The sequence below is a fragment of the Mixophyes fleayi genome, chromosome 8 (assembly GCF_038048845.1).
Source record: "Mixophyes fleayi isolate aMixFle1 chromosome 8, aMixFle1.hap1, whole genome shotgun sequence".
NCBI classification, from domain to species: Eukaryota; Metazoa; Chordata; class Amphibia; order Anura; family Limnodynastidae; genus Mixophyes; species Mixophyes fleayi.
Window position 1 is genome coordinate 103886741 of NC_134409.1, and position 26427 is coordinate 103913167.

The window sequence follows — 26427 nt, forward strand, 5'->3', positions numbered from 1 at the left end:
ATTCCATCTTGCACCACTTTTCTTTTCTGCCACTGCTGTGTGACAATGTTTCCTAGATGTGCTATGAACTGCCGTGTGTTTGAGTCACTGCTCTATCGCTTAGCATGCAGTCTTTGTTCGAAAGTGTATGAAAATAATATTGTGACCTGTGAGATGGTCAAAATTAAATGCAAATGACTTGAAATTAGTGTTATTGAGATTAATAATAATGTAGGGAGAAAAAAAGAGCAAAATTACGTGATTTTAGGAAAAAAAAATAGGGATTCTAGAATAAAAATAGGGATCCAAAACAAAAGACGCAAGGGAGGTTTTTCCAAAACCAAAACACGCAGCTAATTCAGATCCAAAACCAGAACATGGGGGGGTCAGTGAACATCTCTACTGCACACAGTGTGCAGCCGCAGGCAGCAAGCCCCTGCTAAGGGGGGTGATCAGGGATCTGCCAGTGAACTGTCTTACATACTAGGGCTAATAAATGTCGTGCTACCAAAATCCCACAGACCCCCGGCCATTTGCTTCAAACTTCCATTCCGCCACTTATAAATTTTCACTTTGAGCACTGTCTTTATAGTAAAATAAACAATAAAACTGGGCTTGGCCAACCCCTGAAACACTGGCAAAAATGAACATACTGTGGTAAAACAAGATGTCAAACGCGAGAAAAAAAAAATCACTGCAAGCCCTATAGTAGTCCTTGGCCTTTTTCGTTCCTACGCCCCTGCCCACTGACATTAATTCATGTTGACGTCTCTGAGACTGACTGGAAATAAAATACACACAAGTCGCATGCTTACACTAACAAGACACCACAGTAACATGACAATAGGTCTGGTGGCAGCAGAGACTAATGGTCTCGCAGAGGTTAATACCAGACAGCATTCAGTGCAGAAATATCGCGTTGTAGTTTTACCACAGTCATGACATAAGCCCCGCCCCCTGACGTGTCAGCCCTGCTAGACCCGCCCCCTGCCTCCTGTGACAGGACGCCCTAGTGCGTGTCACGTGTCGCTTTCCAAGCACCTATTATAGACGCCATGACACGTTCCTTCCCGGCTACCGTCCTGTGGTTGCCGCGGTGACCAGCTGGGGCTGGCACCGGGCCCGGTAACGGAGCCATGGGCCCGAGCACCGGCAATAAGAGCCTGAACGCCGACACTGACACTGACCCCACTGGTGCAGCCCAAGGCTGTGGCAATGGGGCTCTTATGGGCAGTTTTGGGATCTTTCTGCAGGGCCTGCTGGCTATGATGGCCTTCAGCATCCTCATGTGTGAGTATCCCGAATGTCTCTTTATTACATTGTCTACCCTGTATACAAGGTGTACGGTAATTGTACCAGGCTTGTGGTCATGTGTGTAAGGGATTGCTGATCTGTAAGTGTAGCCCACATATGTACAATTACAGTTTACACTTGATATAAATAAGGCACTGACCGTAAATAACTTGTGACCACTGGTGTTTCTGTTCCGTCTATTGTTTGCATATGTTATGCGCAGCTGGGCATATCATTACCCTCAGGCATACTACTTAGTGTATTCTCTTGGGTCGTGGTGTTGTTTTTCCAATAAGTGCAGAATAAATATCATTACCTATACTACATTGTTATATGAATATCTTCTTGAAAATACATTTTGCGTTGCTTCTGTCTGTAGTTGAAATCTTGTATTCATTGTAGCTGACCTAGTTATTGATGATCTAATATAAACATGTTCAATATGGGTTAATCTGCACTGGCATTGTATGATATAGTCATTAAGTGCTGGACACTGAGGAACACAGAGCATAATAAAAACAGACACATGTAGATCTATGAAGGGTTCTAATCCTGAGAGCTTGCAATCTAGTGGTCACTCTTGGATGCATGTCATTACATAATTTAATTGAAAGTACTGATGGTAAAGCACAGTATGATCTATTCGTTTTGTATACTGTGAAAAATATTGGTTGTGTGTAATGCTTGGTTAATAGCAGACTTATCTATCTTTTTAATAAGAATGCCAAATGATTGCTTTCCTATTTAAGGTGCATCATCCTTTTAGTATGTTGATGACATTGTTGCTTTAGATTTACAACCTATGAGTAGTTTCCTCCAGCAGTAAGGGTGTAGTCCTGCCAACTAAGCTACATTGCAACTTTTTTCCTGATCATTCTGTTCTTGTACATAAACAGCTGCTTAATGCTTGTTAAGAAGGGTGCTGTTATCTGCAGGGGTATGTGTTTAGTTGAATTTAAATCTTTCCCTGAGCTCTTAATTTTCTATCCGATCATAAATGTACAATTTATGGCTAATCAGTGCTTTGAGTTCCCACTGTCCCATATTTTGCAAGTCCCCACTTTGTGAAATAAAGGTTAATACATGCTGTAGCAGTGTTCTGAAGATCTCTGAATTATTAAGATGTTGGAAATGATAGCTCTTTGCCTGCTTCTTACTATGTAATATAAGCTTTGTAACCCAGCTATCTGGATCACTGGCCTCTTTTCTTATAAGAAGGGAAAATAGACCATTAATAAGCAGGGCTATCTAAGCCTTAGTTGATCAAATGCATTTAAATATGCATCTTGCACATAGTCTCATGTCTGAGTAATCTGCTTTTTTATGCAAGTTTATAACGAAAGATTTACAAATAAAAATATTTACTTTTGCTTTATGTAAATAGCCAAATTGTGTTTCTAGGTCGCATAATAGGATACCCTGCATCTTGGCATGGGATGATGAGTGAGTTTATAATTCTTCTAATTTAGAGGTTTTTACAATTAAAATGGATGGAAAATTGTTTCTTAACTCACCCATTGTTTTCTTTGAATTGTGAAGATGTCATTGCTGTTGTTGGAATTAAATATTCTAAATTGTGCTCGTGACATTCTTCTGTGTGTTAAGGCAATGGGTTGATAGATATAGAACATATTGGCAAAAAACCTCAAAAACAAAATGCTTTAAATCCTCCTCTGAATGAAGAGGTATGATAAATCTCCTCAAAGTTATGGTCATTTCACACCCAAATTATTGATCCAAATCTTATTGAAGGGTAAAATGCATGGTCCTTTACAACACACCCATAGAATCTACCATGCACAACAAGCTGCATACTAAGCACAAGTATAAAGGAGCCACCAGGATTGTGGCATTGGTGTATTCTGCTACACATACTGAAAGTCACCATTTGTCCAGCTTTTTAGAAAAGTTTATTTTTCATGTGTTTTCCACACATGGAAATTGCATGAAAAATAAACTTTTCTAAAAAGCTGGACAAATGGTGACTTTCAGTATGTGTAGCAGAATACACCAATGCCACAATCCTGGTGGCTCCTTTATACTTGTGCTTAGTACGCAGCTTGTTGTGCATGGTAGATTCTATGGGTGTGTTGTAAAGGACCATGCATTTTACCCTTCAATAAGATTTCGATCAATAATTCTTGTAGTCCTACCTGTCAAGAAAGTTAGTTACATGCTTAAAAAGAGCATTCTACTGTGTAGTTTATTCTTGTCTAACATCTACTGTACCACAAACAAGCATATTACCACTTCACATCTCAGGGCCACCATCCCCTCTCCCACTGGTGCACCAACTATTACTTTTCCTCATTGATAACCATAATAAGGGGCAATGCAAATAGTGCTGTGCTGGTATTACATATAAGGTTGGATCCTGGGTTGTCCATACCATGAGATGTAGCGTTTGGGAGTGAGATGTCTCAGATATGGAATTTTCAGAGTTCCGGATAGTTGGGGGATGTGCTGTTCTAATAATAAAAAAATATTATTTTTTTTAAAAAAAAAAAATGCACATTTTGTTCTTTAAACTTATGGAGAATACATGCAACAAAACAGTGGACGTGTGAATAGTGCACTTAGGTTAGTTAGCATTGTTTTTGTTATAATGTTCTGTACATTTGAAACAAATGAAAGCAAAATAGAAAATGCAGAGTTCTTCCTTTTTAAATAGACCTATTTTCTACTATTAACTGAAGATTAGTCGAAGGCTAAGATTAGAAAGCTTAGTTTGGGATAACCTGGCAAACAAAAGGGACTTTCTAGCACTCTTGAATCACTATCTCTTATGCTATATCACTGAGGTTTGTGTACACTGTCTACCCAGCAGGTCTACACAAAGCAGACCAATCCAGTAGTTTTAGCAGTGACCTTTTCACTGGTTACAAATTGTAAATAACAGTAAACATTGCAGACAAAGAGCAAACAAAACTTGCTTGTAAGGAAGTTCCTCTACAAATACAAGTAATGCAGCTATCCGGATGATAAAACTCAATTCATTTCTGTACAAAATATGTAGTTTTTCCCAACTTTCTTTTGATTTTTTTTTTTTATTTTTTTTTTTTAAAGCTCAGTTGGTGTTGCACAGATTCGTTGGACCTAATGAAACTAATAGTCAAAATGAGCCAGGATATGAGTGACCGGGTCTATCTTCCCTCCACCCCACAAATGCTTGGGGGGGGGGGGGGGGGGGAATGTTTTATCTTGGTTCGGGACCATTGTGCCTTGTGTGCAAAATATTTAAATGTGCTTAAACTGGTGGCGGTCCAGTGTTGATTCAGCTATCTTGGCAGCAGCTCTCCATTTCTTAGTCCGGCTCAGATATCCCTCGGTGGAGGGTCAGAGAGCAGCACCTTCTGATAGAGCTGGCCATGTTCTAATGTATCCAGAAGGCGCGCTGACTCCTGGGAGTTCCAGCAGCAAGAGGACTGTCCTTCCCCCGGATCTGGTGTAAAGCCCTGGAGCTGAATTTGGCTTAGAGGTAGAATCCGTCCTGGAAGTTTTTTGAACAGGCGTTTTAAAGACAAATTTGCCCCGCCACCCCCCACACCCTGGCACTAGTGGAGAGAGGGAGCTGCCTCTGAACGCAATGTAAAATGTGGCAAGCCGATCCTGGATGATATGACCTGGATTGGTTAAAGGGTCAGAGATTTACCCATTCCGCCAGCATGTAATGTAAAACTGTATAAAAAGGGACTTGAAACACATGTAAAGTATGCACCATGTCATTACTTTGAGGTGGTGGTCTGTATGTTTGTGTAACAGCCCTTAGAAGATCTGTTACACACTACACTGTTCCTGTACCCAAAAAAATGCAAGCGAACACTCTAATCCATCTCTTGTCCTCAATGAGTCAATGGTCCTGCCCCTTTTGCTCATTGGTCAGCATTGATATCCAACGGTCTTATAAAAGTAAGCTATCAGGAGGAATTAACCAGAGTAACCAACAAATAGTTTTCCAGCGGTCAGTAAAGAGGTCCGCAGGTGGCAGTAATACCCTGAGGAGGCACCAAGCTGGTACACATTGACACGATCAGGCAGTGAGTGGCTTGCTTGGCGAAGTGGTAACAGTAGGAGTGGTTAATGCTGACCGTTTACTTCAGCGTAACACCGGACATAACAGTAATCTGACATGGTTGTAGCATAATCCTGTCCAATCACAATGTGTTTTTAATCACTTTACTTTCTCAACCTCTGGTTTAAACACTTAATGTAGTCAGGAGCCAGTCCTATGAGCCAGTAGAAACGTTTAAGGAGCCATGGAAGTTGTGCATCCATCAACCTCAATAGAAATTGCTCACAAAACTAAGGCACTAGCAGTAATTTTATAGGCACAGTATGATCTAGTATCATTGTTCTTGATTTGTAAGGCAGCACACTGCGTATCTAAATATGCTTAGCTTTCATTCACTGTTATGCATTTCATTTCACAATGAGTCATTGGTCATAAGTGGAGGAAGTGCAAATGGATTGAATTGGAGAAGTGCAGATGATGCTCCTTGTCTTTGTCAAAACAACCCTAAGAAGTTGCTTGTAAGGTTTGTTCTTTCATTGGATGCTCATTTTATTATGCTTGCTGTCGCTGATTGCAAGGCGTAGGTAACAGTGCTCCTAATGGTCAGGTTAACAGAACACATGGCTTTACTAAGCAGAACCTTTGAGCAAAAGTGTATCTGAAATGTGAAAGTGCCCTTAATGTGTTTAGCAAACAAATGAGTCCTGTCAGTCAGTTTTTAAGTCCAGAAAAAACTTTTGTGTATGTTAAACATCAATTAAAGAGCAAGTTCACCCAGAAGGAGAACTTAGTTATGGGTAGAGTTTGCCTGTAGGGTTAGGGCAGTCTTACTTTACCTCGGTCCATTGCTGCAGTTTTCTCTTTCTATGGCAGACCTATTTCAACAGGCTGAGTGGATGCCCATGCCTAATGTATTTCCTAATGTAATAAATTGAAATATTACAGACAAGGGGCTCTGTAATACTGTTACCTGTTTGAATCAGGCAAGCAATAGGTGGTAAGAGGTGGCCCTTGCTGGACCATTAAAATCATCTGAGGATCAAGGTAGCACCACTCAGAAGAGAAGTCTAATTTTTTTTCTCTTATCTTAAACTCCACCCAAAACAAAACCTTTAGTTTAGATGGAATTCTTCAGCGCATTTGAAGCGTTTTCCCTTCCAGACAGATGTCCACTCTCATTCTGCAACGTGTGCTGTGACGTAGAAACCTACTAATTGTGTATATATTTTTCTTTTTTAGTGAAACGGTTCAGAGAACCAAAGCACGAGCGACGTCCTTGGAGAATATGGTAGGTCTTGCTGTATTTATGTATAAAATATCTGTCTTGTAATGTAGCTGCAACTAGATGTAAAAATTGGTTTGTTGTGAAGATGACAAACTTTCCAACATTACGTGAAGAAACACTGAGAACTAAACCTTCAGGTAATCTAGGAAAATGTTCATAGTGATTAGAGGGGTTTTCACTTTTCCCATAAATGATTAGGAAAGTATACTAACAAATGCTTGTTAACATGAGTGGGAAATACCACACTCCTCCTTCCAACAACAAAAAACATACATATCATTCATAGTCTTCAGTGAAATGGAACGTATCGTTTTCCTAAAATAAATGATGGAATGGTTTCTAGGCTTAATTGAATCGTTGCCGATGATCACAGCAGACATGTCAATATCCCTATTTTTATTGAACACTAAGGGCTAGATTTATTAAACTGCGGGTTTGAAAAAGTGGAGATGTTGCCTATAGCAACCAATCAGATTCTAGCTATCATTTTGTACAATGTAATAAATAAATGACAGATAATCTGATTGGTTGCTATAGGCAACATTTCCACTTTTTCAAACCTGCTGTTTAGTAAATCTAGCCCTAAGAGTTTTACAAAGATTATATTTTTAACACTTTGAGTATTTCAGTATAAACATTTTTTAATGGATGCTTATTTAATATTTTAGAATGCATCGGGGCTCTTCCGTTTTTCTGTTTTTACTATTAGTTTGTTTTGTATTCAAGCCCAATAGTCCTCTCTATTGCCTGTCTATATCTTTGCAGCTAGACCATCCAATTCTACATACAGTGTAGTAATATTCATACTTCCCAGCATTCCTGCCTGGAAAATCAGGACAACTTGGCCACCCTCTAATATTCCTAAAATGTGCCCAAATGTGAACAAACCTATTTCCATGAATGATTCATTTTCACAGCGCAAATCAGAACTTTACACCTTAACTGAAATACTCTAATACCACATTGACCAAGATAGTGTACCAAAAATGTGAATGGCAGATTTCTACAGATCTATAGTGAACACTCTGCAGCATACACTCAAATGTGTAAAAATCCAGGTCAGGATAAAGAGTATGGTCGGTTGCCCAGGGTTTGAAGAGTTGGGTGGTTGGTTTTCCTTTTAAGCTTTCACATTACAAGAATTTTTGGGATAAAATATTTCCCTTTATTGTGGGCCTTGTTGCCACCAAGGTGTATACTGTTGAAGTGCAAGTAATTACACTAATCCTAAATGGCCCTTTTTGTTTAAGATGCTAGGTGATATGCAATGTGAAGCTGGCCTCAAGCCCTGACATTAGCCAGTTGTTCGGTAATCACATTTATGTGGCCTGAAATGAGCACTATAGCTTAATTCTGTTAATATTGGTCATGTGGTTGTAAAGTGACTACTATAGGCCTGACCTCTTCTGACCATGCTAGCATGTGTTTGTGGTATCTGGTTGTTTGGTCTAAGCACTGATCCTTGGGTTCAGATTAATCCAGTTGCTTAAGCCTTGATCTGCTACTTTAGTTACAATTGTGTCAGAACAGTATCTCGGTCCTTCTGTTGAGTGTATGATGGATTGGACCCAGAGCCGTAACTTTCTAGCGCCTGGGGCGAGAAAGACAAATGCCGCCCCCCCAGGCCTCAATTTTAACCAAATAAACCTAAAATATTCCTAAATTGCGCCCCCCTTCAGCATTGCGCCCTGGGCGGTCGCCCCTGTCGCACAGCCCTAGTTACGGCCCTGATTGGACCTCACTATGAGTTGGGAGCAAATCCAGTAAAAGGGTGCAAGTTTGCACTTTGACAAACCATATTGTGATGCGAGGAAATGGGAATGCAACTTTTATTTTTTATTTTATTTTCACGGAGGGAATATACTGCTTCTTTTGCAAATACTGGACAGCTTTGTTTTGACACTGATTTAAAATTGTACTAGGATGCCCTCCCCATCCCTCTCTTGCAATGCAACATGGGTTTGCCAGGTGCATTTACACCTTCTAGTTTGGTTTACTCATAACTATATCAGGTCTACGGTGTTCCCCATATCTGGTGCACTGAAGTGAGCCTATGTTCAGGAGTTGTTAAGAGAACATCAAGGATATCATGTCTATTCCTTAGCAGTCAGAGCTGAAACTGTAAATGAATAAGGACTTTCTATTCATATCATGGATATGTATCTTCAACCCTGCAGGGCATCTCCTGTGCCAGATTTCATGCCTCTTCCTGCTTAATTACAGACTATTTATCCAGTGTGTTCACTGGCAAATCTAACTTATTCACAGTTACTAAGTATAAGTCGCCTGCTTATGCCTTAAATAACCAAGCCACTGCATTGTGGTATATATCTATGGCCTTGGTTGTGTGTAGTTTGTATATCTTTGCTGTGTTTACTTGGGTTTCCCCCCACTCTCCAAAAAACATACTAGTAGGTTAATTGACTGCCATTACTCCAATGGGGCAGGGACTCTGCACCTCCCCAACATAACTATTGCAATCCTATACAGTGCTATTGGGAGTTAAACTGGTCATCTGTTATCATTTTAATGCATACAGTATATGAACAGATATTAAAAACTACTTCTGATATCTACAGTATGGGAAAAATCCTTCTCATTGATAACCTCTTACTCTCTTTAATACTGCAAGAGCCATCTATCCGTTTGTAAGGCAATAGTATACACTGTATATAATATTGCAGCACACACAACAAGTTTTGTTTTCTTAAAACTCTTCTTTCCCCTTCCTGTCTGCAGGTTCCTGGATACGTCCAAGCAGGCTATAGGAATGCTGTTTATTCATTTTGCAAATGTCTACTTATCAGATCTAACAAGAGAGGACCCATGTTCACTGTAAGACTTCTGCAATATCCTATCCAATTTTTGTGTCCTTTTTCTTTTGTGTGTGTCCAATAGGAAAGAAGGTGCTGCTGTTTGTGTGTAATTAAACATATGAGTGCATAGAGACCTCTATTGGCAGATAGTGGGAACTGTAGTTGTAATCTTCGCCATAATACCCACATGTAAAGTAAGTCATTCTGTAAATGCAGGCTCACAGTTTTATTCTCCTTTACATTTCCAAACAGGTTTTGGTTGTTTTACTAAATATTTTGCATAATTTACATTTGTTTAAGATGCTGGCCCAGCATATGCTAGCAGTTAGTTTAACCTTTTTCACTTCATTTTCAAACTGGTTGCCCTAAAGTTTAGGGGAAAAATTGATAACCCCTTTTTTAATATGTAGTTGGGTTTCAGTTCCATAGAATTCATCTTGCTCAGATGCCTCAGGCTGGTGTTTTGCATCACAGTTCATCTCGCAAGTGTAAACTATGGAGACTCTGATGTCTACATACCAAATAACCAGTCCTACATTTACAATTTCTAAATGCTAATTCCAGCTTTAAACACTGATTGACACCCGATCATATGATGACCCTAATCGCCTCTTTCAATTTTCGCATGAATCGCTGTCAAAGCCCCAATAGTCATTCAACCATGGGAGGCCGTATACAGCTCTTTGTGGACCTTTGTCATAAAGCAGCCATAGTGTAACTTTTCCTGTGTTCTGTTGCTGGATGGAACCCTTTTATTCCTACAGAACGTTCAGGATTCCTCCAGTATTTTGAAAGTGGTCCACAAAATGACATTCAATTTCACTATAAATTGCAGACACCTAGGAGTCCAGAATATAAACTACAAGCTGTGAAAGTTCACCAACCTTAAAGAAAACAACTCGTATGGAAAACGGATCATTAAGTACAGTTTTTTTATGCTTGATAAACTGTCTACGTTCAGAATCTGATATTGTAAGGTGGCTTGACAGCTGTGGCTGGAATAATATAGCACTTACAGATTGTGAGACCTTGTATTCCTACTTTTTTCTTTTCATATTGTAGAATACCACATTATTATGTTTATAACTGTAGCCAGTGCTAGTCTTGTGTGTGTAAATGACACAATTGTATTTAATGCTTTTTTTCCCCCTTTGTTTACCGATATCTACATGTTGCATAGCTGTTTATATTTCACCTTTTTGTTTGACAGATATTTGATCAATTTCCTCCTGGATGCTACACTGGGCATGTTACTTATTTATGCAGGGGTCCGAGTGGTGAGCTGTGTGGTGGAGTGGCGGCAGTGGGATTCCTTGCGATTTGGGGAATATGGTACATAATAATTTTTTATTATTTTGAACTTAAAGTGGTTGTCCATAAAATGACTCTCTCTGCTCCAGCTGTGGATGCTTGTTTCAGTATAATATATAATGCGCACAGAGTACATTCAGTGATGTAATAACAGCCCACTGTACTATTCACCTACTGGAATGCCAAGTGAACACGCTAGGATTATTTAAATAAGCAGGAGGTGGGTATGTAAATTTATGGCAACATTGCATGTTTTATGGGTAGGGCAAGCCCTTTCCTCCCTGCATAATGAATTGAATGCTCCAGCGGTCCAAGGTACCAAAAACTCTTATGATGTTTGCACCTTCCAGTGGCATTTCACATCAACAAACGTAATAAAAACTTGTATGCAAGACAATCCGGATACCCTCTCCCATGTCGTCATTGCACGTTTTCCTGAGAATCTGCAAACCCCAAATTATAGCGGCAGCTTGAAAACATCCCCATAAAATGAGACTGAGCAGCTGGTAATTGGCGGACGAATAGGCACAAAAGAGAAGTGAGGTCACGTTCAGCACTCTGCCTCAGTGGCAGTTCTACATCTTGGGGAAAGAAGAATAACCTTGGCAGTATTTATGTAACATTGCCGTACCTGGTATTTAAATAATACTAAATAGGGGGAAAAAAAATCCCATGATATAGTCCATTAATGGAGCAGGTGGAACAAATATTTTTCTTAGTGTTTTTAACACTGTATGCGGACAGTCCCAGTGATAGTTTGATTGTTATACTGACTACAAAAAAATGGTAGTCTCTCAATCTATTAACATGAAGATGGACCCTTTCCGAATATCATTGTACCCCCATTCTCTATTGCTGTATAAAGATGGTTGTTCCTCTAAACTTTTCACCATTGTTCTGCTTTCAGGATTAATGACCCAAATACAAAAAATACTTATAGAAACATTGTCATGACCTCATACAGTTTTACTATGTTAACGCCATCTATTATGTGAGCCATTCACTGACCACGTAGTATGTATAGGTTTTGTAGGGTAATTGAAGTCTTTGAAGATCAAAGATAATTTTTTGTTGCGACACAAGAGTCTGATTGGCTTGGTTTGGAGTACTCTTATAATTTTTATTTTCTGGATGTCTGAGTCACTTGTTCCTGCTCCCGGCCGCCTCCTGCTTTCTGGCACGATGGCAGATAATATGTAGTAAGCACACGTTGCATTAGGGTAGGGTTTCTCTGTACGGTGTATAGCTGTTGATGCACTGGAGAGTACTGGCCTGTGACTTGCTTTTACATTTAGAATTTTTATTCCTTTACTAAATGGAGTGATTGGTGACCCACATTATAGCTCTAATGCGGTTTGATTCACTAGAGTGGAAGGACGGGACATAGCTCTTGGCGGCTATGGTAGTCTTTTTGGCATTTGAATCGTTCTCCTTTACCAGCATTTCTGAAGACACCTCTAGCCTTTTTCATGCTTTTGTCACAGATGCAGTGTATGCTAAAATTGTATTCATTGAAGTATTCCAGTTATCATATACTATTATTTTGTGGCAACTAATATAATGTTACCACCAAACACATGCCATGAAATAAATTTAAACCAGACCATTTATTTGGATCTACGGGAGAGTAGTGCTACCGATAAGTAGAGGATTCTTACCAGCCTTTTCACACTCTGATGTCGGTCACACAGGGCTGAGATACTACTCTCTAGCTGGACCAAATTCAATGATTTGGCAGATACGTTTAAGAAAATTAAAGGATCCCAGCCTGAAATTGGAGATTGTTTGCGTTTCTTGTTACAGCAGTTATGGATACGAATTTAGTAGGCGGGTTGTCTTTTGTTTCTTTTGTAGTCTTCAAGTTCTGTCTTTTATAATTAAGTCTTGCTTTCAATTGGTTGATCACTCTCTTTTCTTTCAGGTGATCCTGTCCAATGTAAGGCCTGGGTTGGGCAGTGTGCACTCTACATCCTTATCATGATGTTTGAGAAGGCTGCAATGGTCCTTGTCCTGCTAATACCCAATCTCAAAGAGGTGTGTGTATTTGACTGCACCAATCGCGCCTCAATTGTTTGGCAATGGTGTAATGTGAATCATGCAAGTTTGAATTTTTAACTAGCAATTAAAAGGTACACAAACATTCCTGCAATGTATTTTATAATGGCAGGTCATGTTACATTGTAGCTTAATGTTAGCTGGAAAATACACCACATGCTTCTAAATGAGTTTTGTTGTTAATTATTTTTTCATTTGCAGGTTGCCAAGTTAACCCCATTAGCTTCTAATAACCCAGAGCTGGAGTTGGCCATCGTTATGCTTATCGTGCCGTTCTTTGTTAATGTGAGTTATCTTCTATTTACTGTATCTCTACTTTACCTAATCTTGTTTACTTTGGTTAATATCATTATTGTGTTAAGTAGATCAGTAGGTAATTTTGATAATATGAACACAGCCTTGACAACACTTGGGAGACAAAAGAAGGGAATCTCTACAGCACACGGATTATGTGACTTTAATTTATCAAACTTTTTACTTGAAACATTTTTTTTAATTCTCCAAAATCTCAGCATCAAAGGTACCAGTTTTAGGGCAAGTTAGTTTGTCAGAAGTTCGCTCATTCCAGCGCTTAAGGTACTCACTAGCAATTAAACTAGGCCTGTCCAACCTGCGGCCCTCCAGATGTTGTGAAACTACAAGTCCCAGCATGCCCTTCCAGCTATCAACTGGTTGTCTACCAGCAAAGCATGCTGGAGCTTGTAGTTTCACAACACCTGGAGGGCCGCAGGTTGGACAGGCCTGAATTAAACCATGCTTCCTATACATGTGACTAGCAACTGACCCTTCTGGTAATATCCAGCAACACTTATTTTTTGCTCCTTATGCAGTTGGGCGTTGAACTTGGCATTTACTGATTGGATAGCTATTTAATACGTGCACCTCCTTGAAAACAGTTAAAATTGGGTGCTATCTGAGTTTTAAAAACACATTCTCTTATCAATGTTTCTAAATAATCGCTAGTACAAGACCATAAGGCCTTGCATGCATAATAAGCACATTCCATGAAGCATGAAAAACATAAACCTATTCATCTATTGCAAAATGTAGTTTCATTGAAGCTGTAGGATATAAGTACAATCATGGCTGCTAGACTATATATATCACAGGTTGAAGACAGATGGGGAGAGGGAGGTCAGTTGTAGGGTATGAGCCTAAAGGCTCTGGTAGGATTTTGCCACAGTCATCCTTCTTTTTACTTAACCTGCAGAGTGGGTCTAATTGATGGTATAATGGGCCAAACCATATATAGTCATATTATTATGGTGGTATTCTTTCCATCTCTCTGTTAATGGTAGCTCTTTTCCTTGCGGCATAGGAGACTTCCTGTGCATTGAAATGATTTAATACATTTCTTGTATAGGGCAGTGCTTTTTATTATGATGCACTGATGTTGATGCATATTTTATTATTCAGTGTATTTTTTTCTTTAGGTTTGTAATATAGGCTGTATGGGCTGCCATAATTTATTTCCTCTCCTTTTAAAAGAAAAAAAAAGCCATTCCTATATAATCAATACATTGCATTCTAAAATGTATTTTTTGATACAGTGCAATGAAAACACTGATGCAATGTCACATTAGTCCTATAGTCCAGCTGAAAGGGATAAGTACATCATTCAGTCTTTAAATTTGCTTCTGCCGACAGGCGTTAATGTTCTGGGTGGTTGACAACTTTCTGATGAAGAAAGGCAAGACAAAGGCCAAGATGGAAGAGAAAGAGGGTAACCCAGACACCCGGAACGGTAACAAAGTGCGCTATCGGCGGGCGGCCTCATATGATGACTCTGAGTCTGAAGTGAGTACAGAGACTTTTTGTGAGCTGAACCAATATTCATGAAAAAATAGGAACTGAGGCATGTAGCATTTTAAACCAAAGGGAATTCCAAGTTAAATCTTTTAATCCAAACAGTGATACAAATGGTGTGCTTCTTTTGTCATTCACTTGAAAGAAAAATCTAAAAAATGTTAAGACAATGCAAACTGCTTGCTGGAAAAATGGAAGAATCAATTGGTCTGAATCCCCCCCCCTTGGCTGCTCAGCTAATCGCCAGAGATTTTTGTTTGTGTTTTTTCATGCTAGCAGCCATGACTGGCTAGCTTTAAGAGGCGACTTGGGAAAACCATGCTCAGATCGCACATAAATTTGTATTTCGTGAATCCATTGACCAGGGGACAGACACTTTAATTGTTGTGCAGCTCCATTCGTATCTATGGCTCATTCACTTCAATGGAGTTTTTACATGAAATTATGGGACCATAGAAACTGATGGGGAGTAAAGACTATAGCACAGTGTTTGTTGAACCACACCTGGGGGTAAATGTATCAAGCTGAGAGTTTTCCTGCGGGTTTGAAAAGTGGAGATGTTGCCTATAGCAACCAATCAGATTCTAGCTATCATTTTGCAGAATGTACTAAATAAATGATAGTTACAATCTGATTGGTTTTTCAAACCTGCCGGAAAACTCTCCGCTTGATATATTTACCCCCTAGTGCAGGGGTTGGCAACCTTTTTCTATCGGAGTGGCGGCTAAAATCTAGTCAAGCCCAGGTGTGCCAGATACATACGGCGGCAAGTGGTCGTACAATTGGGGCTGTGGCAGTACATCATTGGGTGCATGTCTAGCAGGTGAAAAGCACCAGGCCACCCTCTTGCAGAAAATTGCACTACTCACACATGTCCCCTTGCTCACATATGTCCCCTCTGCCCATATGCTTTAATCACACGTGCCTCCCTCTGCCCACATGCTTTAATCACACTTGCCCCCCCCCCCTCTGCCCAGCACCTTTAGTGACACATGCCCCTCTCCATCACCTTTCGTCACACATGCCCCCTCTGCAGCACACCTTCTTCTTACCTTATTCTCCACTGCACAGCATGGGAAGATATCCAGCAGCACGCCGAGTACCATGTGACCACTGCAGTCACATGACCTGGCGTCTAAAGATACCTGAGCTGAAGGGGATTTAGCCACTACCGATCCCCCTGCACTCAATAATTTTTTTTTAAAAAAAGTACTTTTCAAATATTTTTTTTTTTTTTTCTTTCAAAATTAGGTCTCCAGAGGGGACTCGGGCCACCAAGCAGGCCCAGGCAATTTGCAGCCGCCCCCCCTCCCCTCTCTGCGGAGATAGCTCTCATTTTATGAGGCTAATATCATAATAACAGTAAGGGACCAGCAAAAAAAAATGTTATGCCGCACAGTAGTGCCCCAGTTCACATCATACCTCATAATTGTGCCCCCAATTCATCTTATGCCACATAGTTGTGCCCCCAATTCATACCTTGCCACAGTTGCCCCCAGAAACACACAGTATGCCACAGTTGCCCCCAGAAACACACAGTATGCCACAGTTGCCCCCAGAAACACACAGTATGCCGCAGTTGCCCCCAGAAACACATAGTATGCCACAGTAATGTCCCAATGACTCTTATGGCCTCAGAATTGCATCCAAAAAAATTGTAGGACACTAATAAATGAATAAAAAATAATATAATTTTATACTTGCCTCTTCCAGGCGTGGAACGGTCCACAAAAGGTGCTTGGGAGGTACTGCGTAGCCGGCACTGAACTGCTGCGCTTTTTAATCAATGACAGCTGGAGAAGTGCTGAACTGTTGCACTTGCGCAGCAGTTCAGTGTCAGGGAAGGAATGACAGCCGGAGAATTGCTGAACTGCTGCGCAAGTTTTCAAAAACCTTTAAATTGCAGCAAGGGTTTTTTTGGGCCCCATTTGTTCCATTTTCATACGTTTAAAGGCATGCAAATGGCTGCGGACACATAGAATAGAATGTGTTTTATCCCTATATGCTTCTGCGTACATTGCACTTCTATTAAAACTGCAGGTGCAGTGTTTGAGTGCAAGTGAGTAAATGGCATTATAATAGTATTACTGCCCACATGTAACGTTTTTACTCTGATTCTTTCAGACATTATTGAAGTTTCAGTCTACCTTCCCTTTTTTCCCAGCTAACAAAATTGTTATGACTCTTTTAAAAGGCCAAAACACATAATTACATTTTGCACCTTATTGTAAATTGTTACTGCTATTAGAAATCACCTTGAATTACTGGAATATGTAGAACAAATACAAAACTTTGCCTTCGTCCCTATAACTGCATATTTAAGTAATATAGTGTTTCTAATACTTGCATGTTTACCATATTAAATGCATGATGCATTGTTGGGTAATTGCAAGTAGGCAGCTGTTGAATATTATGATGGATACTTGAGGGGTTGGTCACCAGGTCCTGTGATATAATTTTGCTTTAGTACATCATGGCTTGTGCACCTTTTGGTAAACAAAAAAAACAAGGTTCACCTGTGAGCTTATTATTCAGCATGTTGTGCTCTCCGGAGAGCCTGGGAGCGAGCATAGTGCAGTCTGACAGCTATAGACTCTGAAGACCCTGGGAGGGCAAAGCATGAACTGCGAACAGCTTTCCAGCTTTAGTTGTTTTTGGTTTTTTTGACTACATAGCGCACAAAGCATTATGTAGAAAGAAAAAAAGTAACGCAGGAGGGGATAAGTCCTCATTTAATTCTATTACTGCAAACAACTTAAACTTGCCATAGGCTTTGTGCATTATTAGAAATTGGGGATTTTTTCGAATGATGTCTTCCCTTGTGTATTGTTTTCAAATTCAAAAGATATTTTATTCCTGTTCTTAATAAGCCAACTTCCCTATCCATGTGTATGTAAACAATGCCATTTGTGTTCTTGAAACCTGTGGCATAACTGCAGTTGGCATTGGTCCATACCACTCTTCACAGCCGTTTTTTTAAAGATTGTTTAAAGACTAAAAAAGGATAGGTATTACCTTATGTGTTCCTGACATGCCATTAATAACCCTTCAGCATCACATTGGCTGTTGTGCTCCTGTCCTGATATAACCCTTGCTACCACCTCTCTAGAGACAAAGCTTGTTTGTTTTCTGGAATATGTTTGCAGTAAAGACGGCCAATCTTCATTTTGTTGCTGCCTGCATCTGGAAGGGCCTGAGCAGACATAACCGGTCCCATACTGGAAACTTGAGCGATTTAAAGTGCTTATTTGTCAGCAAGTTTCCCTACTTCCTTCTAACATTCACTCGGCATAATTGCCTCTCCTGATTAGGGCCGTGGGTAAGGTTGATGATACCCTGGGCATGTGAAGACACTTTAAACTGGTGTCTGTACTGTAAACATACTAATGTATTTCTCTCCACCTCCATTGTATACTGGTGAAAAATCAGTGTGTTTTTTACAGGCCAAGTAGCAAAGGGAGAAAACTGAACAGAAAACTTTAAATAAAATTAATGTAAAAATATGCTGTTCTAGTTGAATAAGTCACATATCTAAATGGTTGCACCAACATACATCTCCTCACTTGTCTCAAAATAGCTCCCAACTGGACCACTCTGCACAAGATCTGCGTCTCTCTTCCACTCTCATTACTTAATCCCATTCTTGGTTACAGGACTTTTTTTGATCTGTGCCCACTTTATGGAATTCACTCCCTTGCACAGTAAGAGTTTCCTCTAGTCTTCAAGCGTTCTCTGAAAACCCACCTCTTCAGGCAAGCTTATAATATTCCTCAAGCTTATAATTACCCTATTGCCACCCTCTACACAGCTAACACAAGACAACAATCATCTGACCAACATTGCTGTGTGACTGATCATAAAGCCCACTAAACACTTTGTAACCTATGTATTCTAGCTGGACAAATATTCAATATGATGTAGCACTTACTGTTGTGTATCAAGCCATTGTCCCATAGATTGTAAGCTTGCGAGCCCTCTTACCTCTCTGTATTTATTACCCAGTATTGTTTTATTACTGTTTGTTCCCAATTGCAAATCGCTACGGAATCTGCTGGCGCTATATAACTGATGATGAAAAGGTTAATACAATGTTGCACTGGATCCCCCTGCCTTCTCCTTATTTCTCCTGGCCATCTCCTTGGATTAACTGGTTTTTAATAGCGTAGTATGCTATAAGGCAAGTGCCAATCTGGTGGGTGTTGTCATTCAATCTGCATGTATTATCTATGCTCAATAAGCAGTCCACGCACACTTATTTAACTTATTTTGAACAGCCGACCCTTTCACTGTTTAATGTAATTTTCCACCATTTGGAGCAGGCAGAGGTGTGGGGGTGGTTTATACAATCCCTTTAATTTCTCTACCCTCATGTCACCTCACACATGCGTTCGTTAGTCTTTCTTGTATCTTGTCTGTTAACTTGCCTGTTTTGAAAGTGTGTGTGATTGATATATCTGTATCTCTATCTCAACAAAACCTGCAGGTTCATATGTGTTTGGATTTTTGTTCCTGTTGCTTGCTTATTTTGGATTGCCATCTTAAAGTATAATATATTTGTGTTAGAGTTTTACGATGTTGTCTGATGGCCATTTCCTTCCTTTTCTCTAGATCCTCATATCAGCAGATGATGAAATGGAGGAGACTGATGGTGAGGAGGACTTGCGCAAACTAACAAATTCCAAGGCCGTTAAGAAAAAGAAGCACCGCTTTGGCCTGCCTGTATGATGCCCCTCTCCGGTTTTTTGCACAACAATGCCTCCATGGAACTGATGTTTGCAGGAGAAAACTAGGTCTGGCTTCTTAGCACAGGAACTCTTCAAGCCACTACCTCTACTGTCCTGTTGGCTTTATAGATGGAGGTGCTACAGCCTGTGTTTTCAGGAGGCACTCTCCAAAATCGGGAGTGCCAAGGAATGGGCACAAGACTGTCATTGCACTACAAGCTGCTGCCCACTTACACACCCAATGCAGGCCCTGCAAGTGAAATAGCAGCCACTTGCTATTCTTTAAAGAGCAAAGGTCAATAGTTTTTAGTGTCTCATTTGACTGTTTGTTATTTTCCCCTTCAGTTTGACTAGACTGTTCTTTACATCCAACTTTTTTTTTTTCTTTAATACATTTTTAATGTCTGATTCTAGTCACCTGCCCTGAACCAGCTATGCATATAATAGTCTGAGGGCTTGCATTTTATTTCTTGATGACAATGGCTCTTCCTTTATAGAAGCTTTGCATCAAGCTCCAGATCTGCTCATCAGCTAGCAAAGAATGTGACATGTATACCCAGATACATTTCTCCTGAAGTCAGTGTGTTGGGTACTTCAGGAACACTGGACATATGTTTCTCTGAGCATTCCAATGTAATCTATTCTGTGCATTAATGTTTTTAAGTGGTATATAAGCTGTAAAGGATTTTTTTCCCAGTTACAGGAGAAAGTGAACAACATTGATTTAGATCATTTTTTTTTTGAAATTCCCCAAGGTACTTTTCTTTCGTGGACCTTGCAGCACAAATCTAACTAATGACTTTGCTATTTCCTATGACCTAATGAATTCCAAGAGGCTAGATGTGCATCTTTATTTTGGTAAAAGAATGTTTAACAACCATAACTTAGTGATATATTTAACAAACCGAAATTGCTTTCATCAAAGCTAGTGGACATCCATAATTTGCATCTTGCACCTTAAGTATAGACTGTATTTTTTAGAGGCCCTTATATAAGTTTCCACTTTTGCTCTTTGAACAGAGCATGTGCAAACACTAATTGTAACTTTCAAGAAGATGGATTCTAGCTCCATAGCTGTGTAGGCAACTGGCTTGTGAGAGCTTTTGGGTATAATTACCAGATCAAATGCAACTTGTTGTGAACAATGGTTTAAACGTCTGTTTTAAATCTTCTACAGACAATATGATCCTCAGAATCACTTATACCCCTTCAGTCCTGTATGGAATACTCTGCCTTAACTTTGTTTTACTGTTCGTCACCTGCTAGTTAGACCATTCCTTAACACCTTTGCTCACAGGGGTGATGGCAAGCTATTGCTGTGCAATGCGCTGCTCTGCCTTGTAGTCGCACAGGGTTTTCCGATTCAGTTAACTGTCTAGTATGTTTGTGCCCCTTTTTTTTTTTTTTTAACTTATATTTTCATACAAAAAAAAAGTTCTGCAAAAGGTCAAAAAGGGTGACTTTTTTTTGTTTTCTTGTCTTTTCTCATAAGACGTGTGGTGCAAGAAATGCAACATAATTATTTTGTGTTTCTGTACAAGAGTATTTCTGTTTGCGTTTGTTACTTGCACATAACAAACCTGAAAAGGAAAGTGTTTTGCAATGGAATTCCTGTTCAGTATATATTTGATGTTTTCAGGGATTTTTAATTCCGGCCCTGCCAAAAGAAGCTTGAGTTTTAAAGCAGAGTGTTGCAGGTCATTTGGTGGGCAGGTGGTTCAATATGAACAGAATGTTACATTGCTTTTAGGTGCTTTGCCTTACAGGATCAGTGTATCAGATGTATGCACTTTTTAAAAGCAAGTGATGTGGGATGAGCAAGGGTACTGTTTGTTTTTTCTCTGTTCACCATAAATACAACTTTCCAAATGTTGGTCATAAATTATGGAATTTGTTTGTGTTTAAAATATTTTCAATGCCATATTTTGCTTTTTTAAAAATTAATTATCTTTTAATTTATAAGGCCCACAAAGGGTCCGCAGCGCCGTTCATGACATATACAGAAAACAGTGAGTTATAACACAGCATGATACAGGAAGAACAGAATGCACACACGTACACACGTACACGCGTAACATGGTAATGCAAATCAAATTATTTCTGGGACAATGAGTGAAAGTGATGGTAGAAATCAGCGAGAAGTAGGGCGAAACTTAAGAAAACAAGGCTAGGGAAGCAGGCCAAGAGATACAGAGGGTGATGGAATAGTAGAATGAGCACACAAGGAAAGAGGACCCTACTCCTGAGAGCTTACATCATAAAGGAAAGGGGGAGACAGATAGGGTGGTACTGACTGGGGGAGAGAGCCGGGACAAGGGAGTTAGGAGGAGGACTGATAGACTTGAATAAAGAAGTGAGTCTTAAGGGCAGACTTAAAGCCTTTGAGAGTTGATGCTAACCTAATGGAACGTGGAAGATCATTCCACAGCTGGGGAACAGCCCGGGCAAAGTCCTGGAGACGGGAGTGAGAAGAGGTAATCAGTGAAGTAGTGAGGCGGCGGTCACAGGCAGAGCGGAGGGGGCGGCTAGGAGTGTAGGTAGAGATGAGATTGGAGATTTAGGGAGGGGAGGATTGATTAAGAGCTTAAAGGTGAAGCTAAGGAGTTTAAACTTAATTCTGTAGGCCATGGGGGAGCCAATATAGTGACTGTTGGAGGGAGACAGCAGAGGTAGAACAGTGGGAGAGAAAAATGAGGCGGGCAGCAGCATTAAGGATAGACTTAAAAGGGTCAAGGTGAGAATCAGGTAGGCCACAGATAAGGAGGTTACAGTAGTCAAGGCGAGAGATTACAAGCGAGTGAATGAGGGTTTTCATAGCGTTCGTGGTGAGAAAGGGGTGTATCTTAGATATATTCCGAAGGTGGAAGTAGCAGGATTTTGAGAGGGACAGAATGTGAGGTTTGGAGGAGAGAGAGGAATCAAAGATGACCCCCAAGGCATCGGACTTGAGAGACAGAAATGAGGGTAGTGTTATTAACAGAAATAAAAATGAACAAGACTCTGCAGTCCTTTCAGGTAGCTTATTTCATGAAGAAGAGTACATGAATGACTGACTAAATATGTCATGAGCCTTTATTATAGTAGTACAGAAGATAACTTTACACTCAGTTTGATAACCTAAAATGTTTGAAACCTGGTTTTGTCATTTAAAATAAGTTTACATGTAAAGGATACAATGACTTTCCATATGATACAAATTAGTATATCATGTTTAGCAGCCTTTTAAAATTGATCGATTTCAATGGGATGGTTATCTCAAAATGTGTGTGTGTGTGTGTGTGTGTGTGTGTATATAATATAAATTTCTTTTTACAATAAAGCATTTTATTTAGCCCAGCGCTGATAAAGGCCACAGCATTAGGTGCTACAAATGCCCATCTCTGCGCTACCATTAACATGTCACACACCGGTTAGTTGGTATCAGCACTTTCACTCATGCACAGCCAATCTGACCTTTTCTTTCTTCTGGCTACCAGCTCTGGTTGGAAGAACAGATATGGCTAAGAAAAGAGCAGGATAATATTTATAAATGCTGTTTTGTACTTTGTGTTTGAGACACATCCAGCAGCTCTTGAGAAGCTACATCTCTGTGATTTACGTTAAAGCAATGTGTTAAGTTGAGGATTAAAGGATAATTCCTCTTTTGTGGTTGGAATATTATCAGAAGAGACTCCACCTTTTGTGAAGTGTTGTCTTTACTCCTTTACAAGCCTCTTACTCTGCATGGTGGAGACCCCTGCAGATTTGGAGTGGGGCACAGCAGATTGCTGCTTGCCCTGCCTCCTGTTTTTTTTTTTTTCAGGGGTGCCTAAAGTATGGACAAGGGGTTAGGGGATTAGTTTAAATTTTTCACCCAAAAAATGGAATTCTGTTTTAAGCAATCAGCTGTCAGGTTCCCTCAGCTTGCAGGCTTCAATGATGAAGTGCAGATTGACTGCAGTGCTCGCTTTAATTAATTGCACTGTTTCATTCTTATGCTTGTGGGTCAACGGACAATCTGTATAACCTGAATATCTAATGTTCAACAGTAAATACAACTGTTTACCAGTGAAATGTCCGTATGTGCAGCATAAAGGAGGAAAAAATATTTTGATTATTGGTTAACTTGCTGTATTGATAGCAGTGCTACCATGAAGTGAGCAGCATAAATGTTCTAACCTCTCACATTGTATAAACACTCTGCCAAATAGGCAGCTTTAAACCATGATTAAATACCCTACCCATGGACCCAAGCAGCCTGACAACAGTCTTAAGTGTGCTGACGTTCCTTGGGGTAGATGAGACACAATAGAGTACCTTTTCCACTCTGTGACACCGCCCCCCCCCCCCCCCTTCTACAAGGGCAGTAAAAGTGATTATACATTTTATGTTAAGATGAAAAAAAGAAGTCTGATGCAGTTTTGATGGGCTGGTAAAGTCCTTCAGGAAGCAACAAAGTGTTGCACTAACACCACAACTTCATCCAATCCTCACAAAAAAAAAATAATTCTAGCACACCCTGACCCCTTCTTCCTTACCATAAAGATTTTTGGACATTTGTGTTCTGTTATGGAAATCCATGAAGCTGTGGGAAACTGCATTGGACGGATGCAGGTGCAAACGCTGAAGGCAGCTATAATAGTGTTGTTTTTGTGTGTTCTACACTTGTAATTAACGATAACTGCTGAAAAAGCTGCGATGTCTATCACCTGGTCATTTTAAGAGATCAACGCCATTTGAGTGTATTGCTTAGAAATTACATTACCACCAATTTTTCAACCCCCCCCCCCCCCCCCCCTCCCATCCCCATCCCCATCGGTTCTGCAGTGTTGTACATACTAGGAAAGAACATACCCCACAATAGCATGTAGTAAATTGTCAATAATTATAATATAAACAGCAAAGTTACATAATTGCAATCTGCAAAGCTACATAATTACATAAGGAGAACAATAGAGGAGAGGCTCCTGTCCCGCATCTCTAGAATGGAAGCAGAGTGGTGGATACTTTAGGCAGGCTGGTAGCCTTGAATGAAAAGATCAGTTTAAGGGCATGCTTGAAGACTATTTATATATATATATATATATATATATATATATATGTCGGGCAGAGTACGCTATTTGGGCACACTGATTATGTTAAAACACAATCAGAGCGGCTGGGCAGGTTTCTCTGCCTGCCTGTCAGTAGCTAGAAACATGAGTATAGTGAGCTGCCGCTGGATGCCCACTGCCCCCCATGCAGCATGGTGTGCAAAACAAAAAGCATGCAGTGAGCGGCAGTTCTCTAGGCGAAAACACCTGTTTAATGAGGGAGGTCAGGGGGACTGGCCAGGCTGGTTCAAGTTGACAGGAAGGTGACGGATAACCACGTGTTACAACAGTGGTATGCAGAAGTGCATCCCTGAAGGCGCACAGCACATCGAACCTTGAAGTGGATGGACTACAGAAGACCACATGGGAGTTCCACTCCTATCCACTAAGAACAGTAAACTGAGGCTACAGTGGGCACAGGATTGTCAAAACTATACAGTTGAAGATTAGAAATACCTTGTATTCTCTGCTGAATCTATTTTTCTGCTGCAACATGCAGGTGATGGGGTCAGAATGCGGCATAAACATTAATCCATGGCTCCATCCTGCATTGTATCAACAGTGCAAGGTGCTGCTGGTGTGGAGAATATTTTATTGGCACACATTACCAATAACTTAATGCCTATTGAGCATTGCTTAAATTCTGTGCAGCCTACCTGAGTATTGTTGCTGATAAAGTGAATACTTTTATGGCCACAGTCTGCCCATCTTCAAATGGCTGTTTCCAGCAGACCTGTCACAAAGCACACATCAACTTAAGCTGGTTGCATGAACATGTGAATGAGTTCAGTGGACTCCAATGGTTTCCACAGTCACCAGATCTCAATCCCATAGAACACCTGTAGGATGTGGTTGAACAGGAGATTTGCACTATGAATGTGCAGCCCACAAATTTCCAGCAACTGCCTGTTCCTATTATGTCAACAGGGTCCAGAATCTCTAAGGAATGTTTGCAGCACCTTATTTAACCCATGCCAGGAAGAATTCAAGCTGGTCTGGTGGCAAAAGGGGATCCTGCCCAGCACTAGTAAGGTGTACCTAATAAAGTGCCACAGAGTGGATATTATTGTGTATATCACAAATGCGCATACAACTAATTCTTACGGACAGAAATCAAATTGTTCTGTTTTAAATACATATACAAATTAAACTAATACCGTTTATCATACCTACCTCTCTTGCACCTGCAGTCTACAAAATTGTTATCTCCTTTAAAAAAGTAGCCAGAGTAGATGGTGAATAAACAAGCGAGCGCCTCACTCGTATGTTCTTGTTGGTTCAGCAGGACTATGCACAACACAAATGAAGCACTGCCATGCAGATGGAAGCTAGCCTAAACACTGCTTCACTGGCTCCATCCTGACTTCAAGTGCAGCCAGGCTTGTGCTCTCAGAGTATATATAAGCAGGAAACAGTAGCTTTTTTTTTTTTTTTTGCACATTTTTTTCTCCACATCAATTAAAAACAATTTAATTTATATTTAAGAAAGCTTATTGTGTGGAAAACATTAATCTTCCCATTGACATTTTTTAAGCTAAGCTATATAACCACGACATTGCAAAATTGTTCTGTTGTATAGAGGTGCAAAATATATTTAATCGGTGAATATAGAACATGGCCAGAAATTTATATAGGAAAACCGCATGAAGTGCTTGGACAGCACAGTGATATTAAATGCTTATATGTGACTGCGTTAGGATGGATCGCCTATGCAACCCTGTCTGTTGTGTTGCTGGGGACCGGTTGGGCTTGCCAACGTCCCCTTTTCATTACCCCAATTGTGCCCTCTAACTGCAGTAGGAGGGGCTAAGCTGCTGCCACGACTGGACTCCTCAGCGGCATCCAGATCCACGTTCTTCTGGTTAACTGTTGCTGCTAGTGTACACCTGGGCTGGTACTCCTGACCTCTTGCCTTCAGTTCAGAGTTGCTGTGGATGGTTCCTCCTAGCCTATCACACTGGCCAGAGCTGCAGGTAGCGGGCAAGGCGTTTGTACTGGAAAGCGGGGTCCAAACCTCAGAACAGCCAGAAAACAGATTAGATTTGGGCCTAATCTGCAGGTCACAGGAATTAAA

The 26427-nt window shown here is 40.3% G+C and overlaps 1 protein-coding gene across 2 annotated transcripts in view; it reads left to right on the top strand.

The window, feature by feature from the left end:
- Positions 1-1009: 1009 nt before the first annotated feature.
- Positions 1010-26427, top strand: part of STIMATE (STIM activating enhancer) — a 43033-nt gene continuing 17615 nt past the window's right edge. Inside the window, exons 1-8 of one of the 2 annotated variants that reach the window (XM_075183041.1) lie at positions 1010-1269; positions 6524-6572; positions 9309-9404; positions 10596-10717; positions 12618-12730; positions 12953-13036; positions 14399-14548; positions 19166-21166. In XM_075183041.1, the coding sequence (XP_075039142.1) occupies positions 1116-1269; positions 6524-6572; positions 9309-9404; positions 10596-10717; positions 12618-12730; positions 12953-13036; positions 14399-14548; positions 19166-19282 (885 nt within the window). In that variant the 5' untranslated portion in view covers positions 1010-1115 and the 3' untranslated portion in view covers positions 19283-21166. Of the gene's footprint in view, positions 1270-6523; positions 6573-9308; positions 9405-10595; positions 10718-12617; positions 12731-12952; positions 13037-14398; positions 14549-19165; positions 21167-26427 lie in introns of those variants that run through there. The other variant, XM_075183043.1, reaches the window with a different exon arrangement.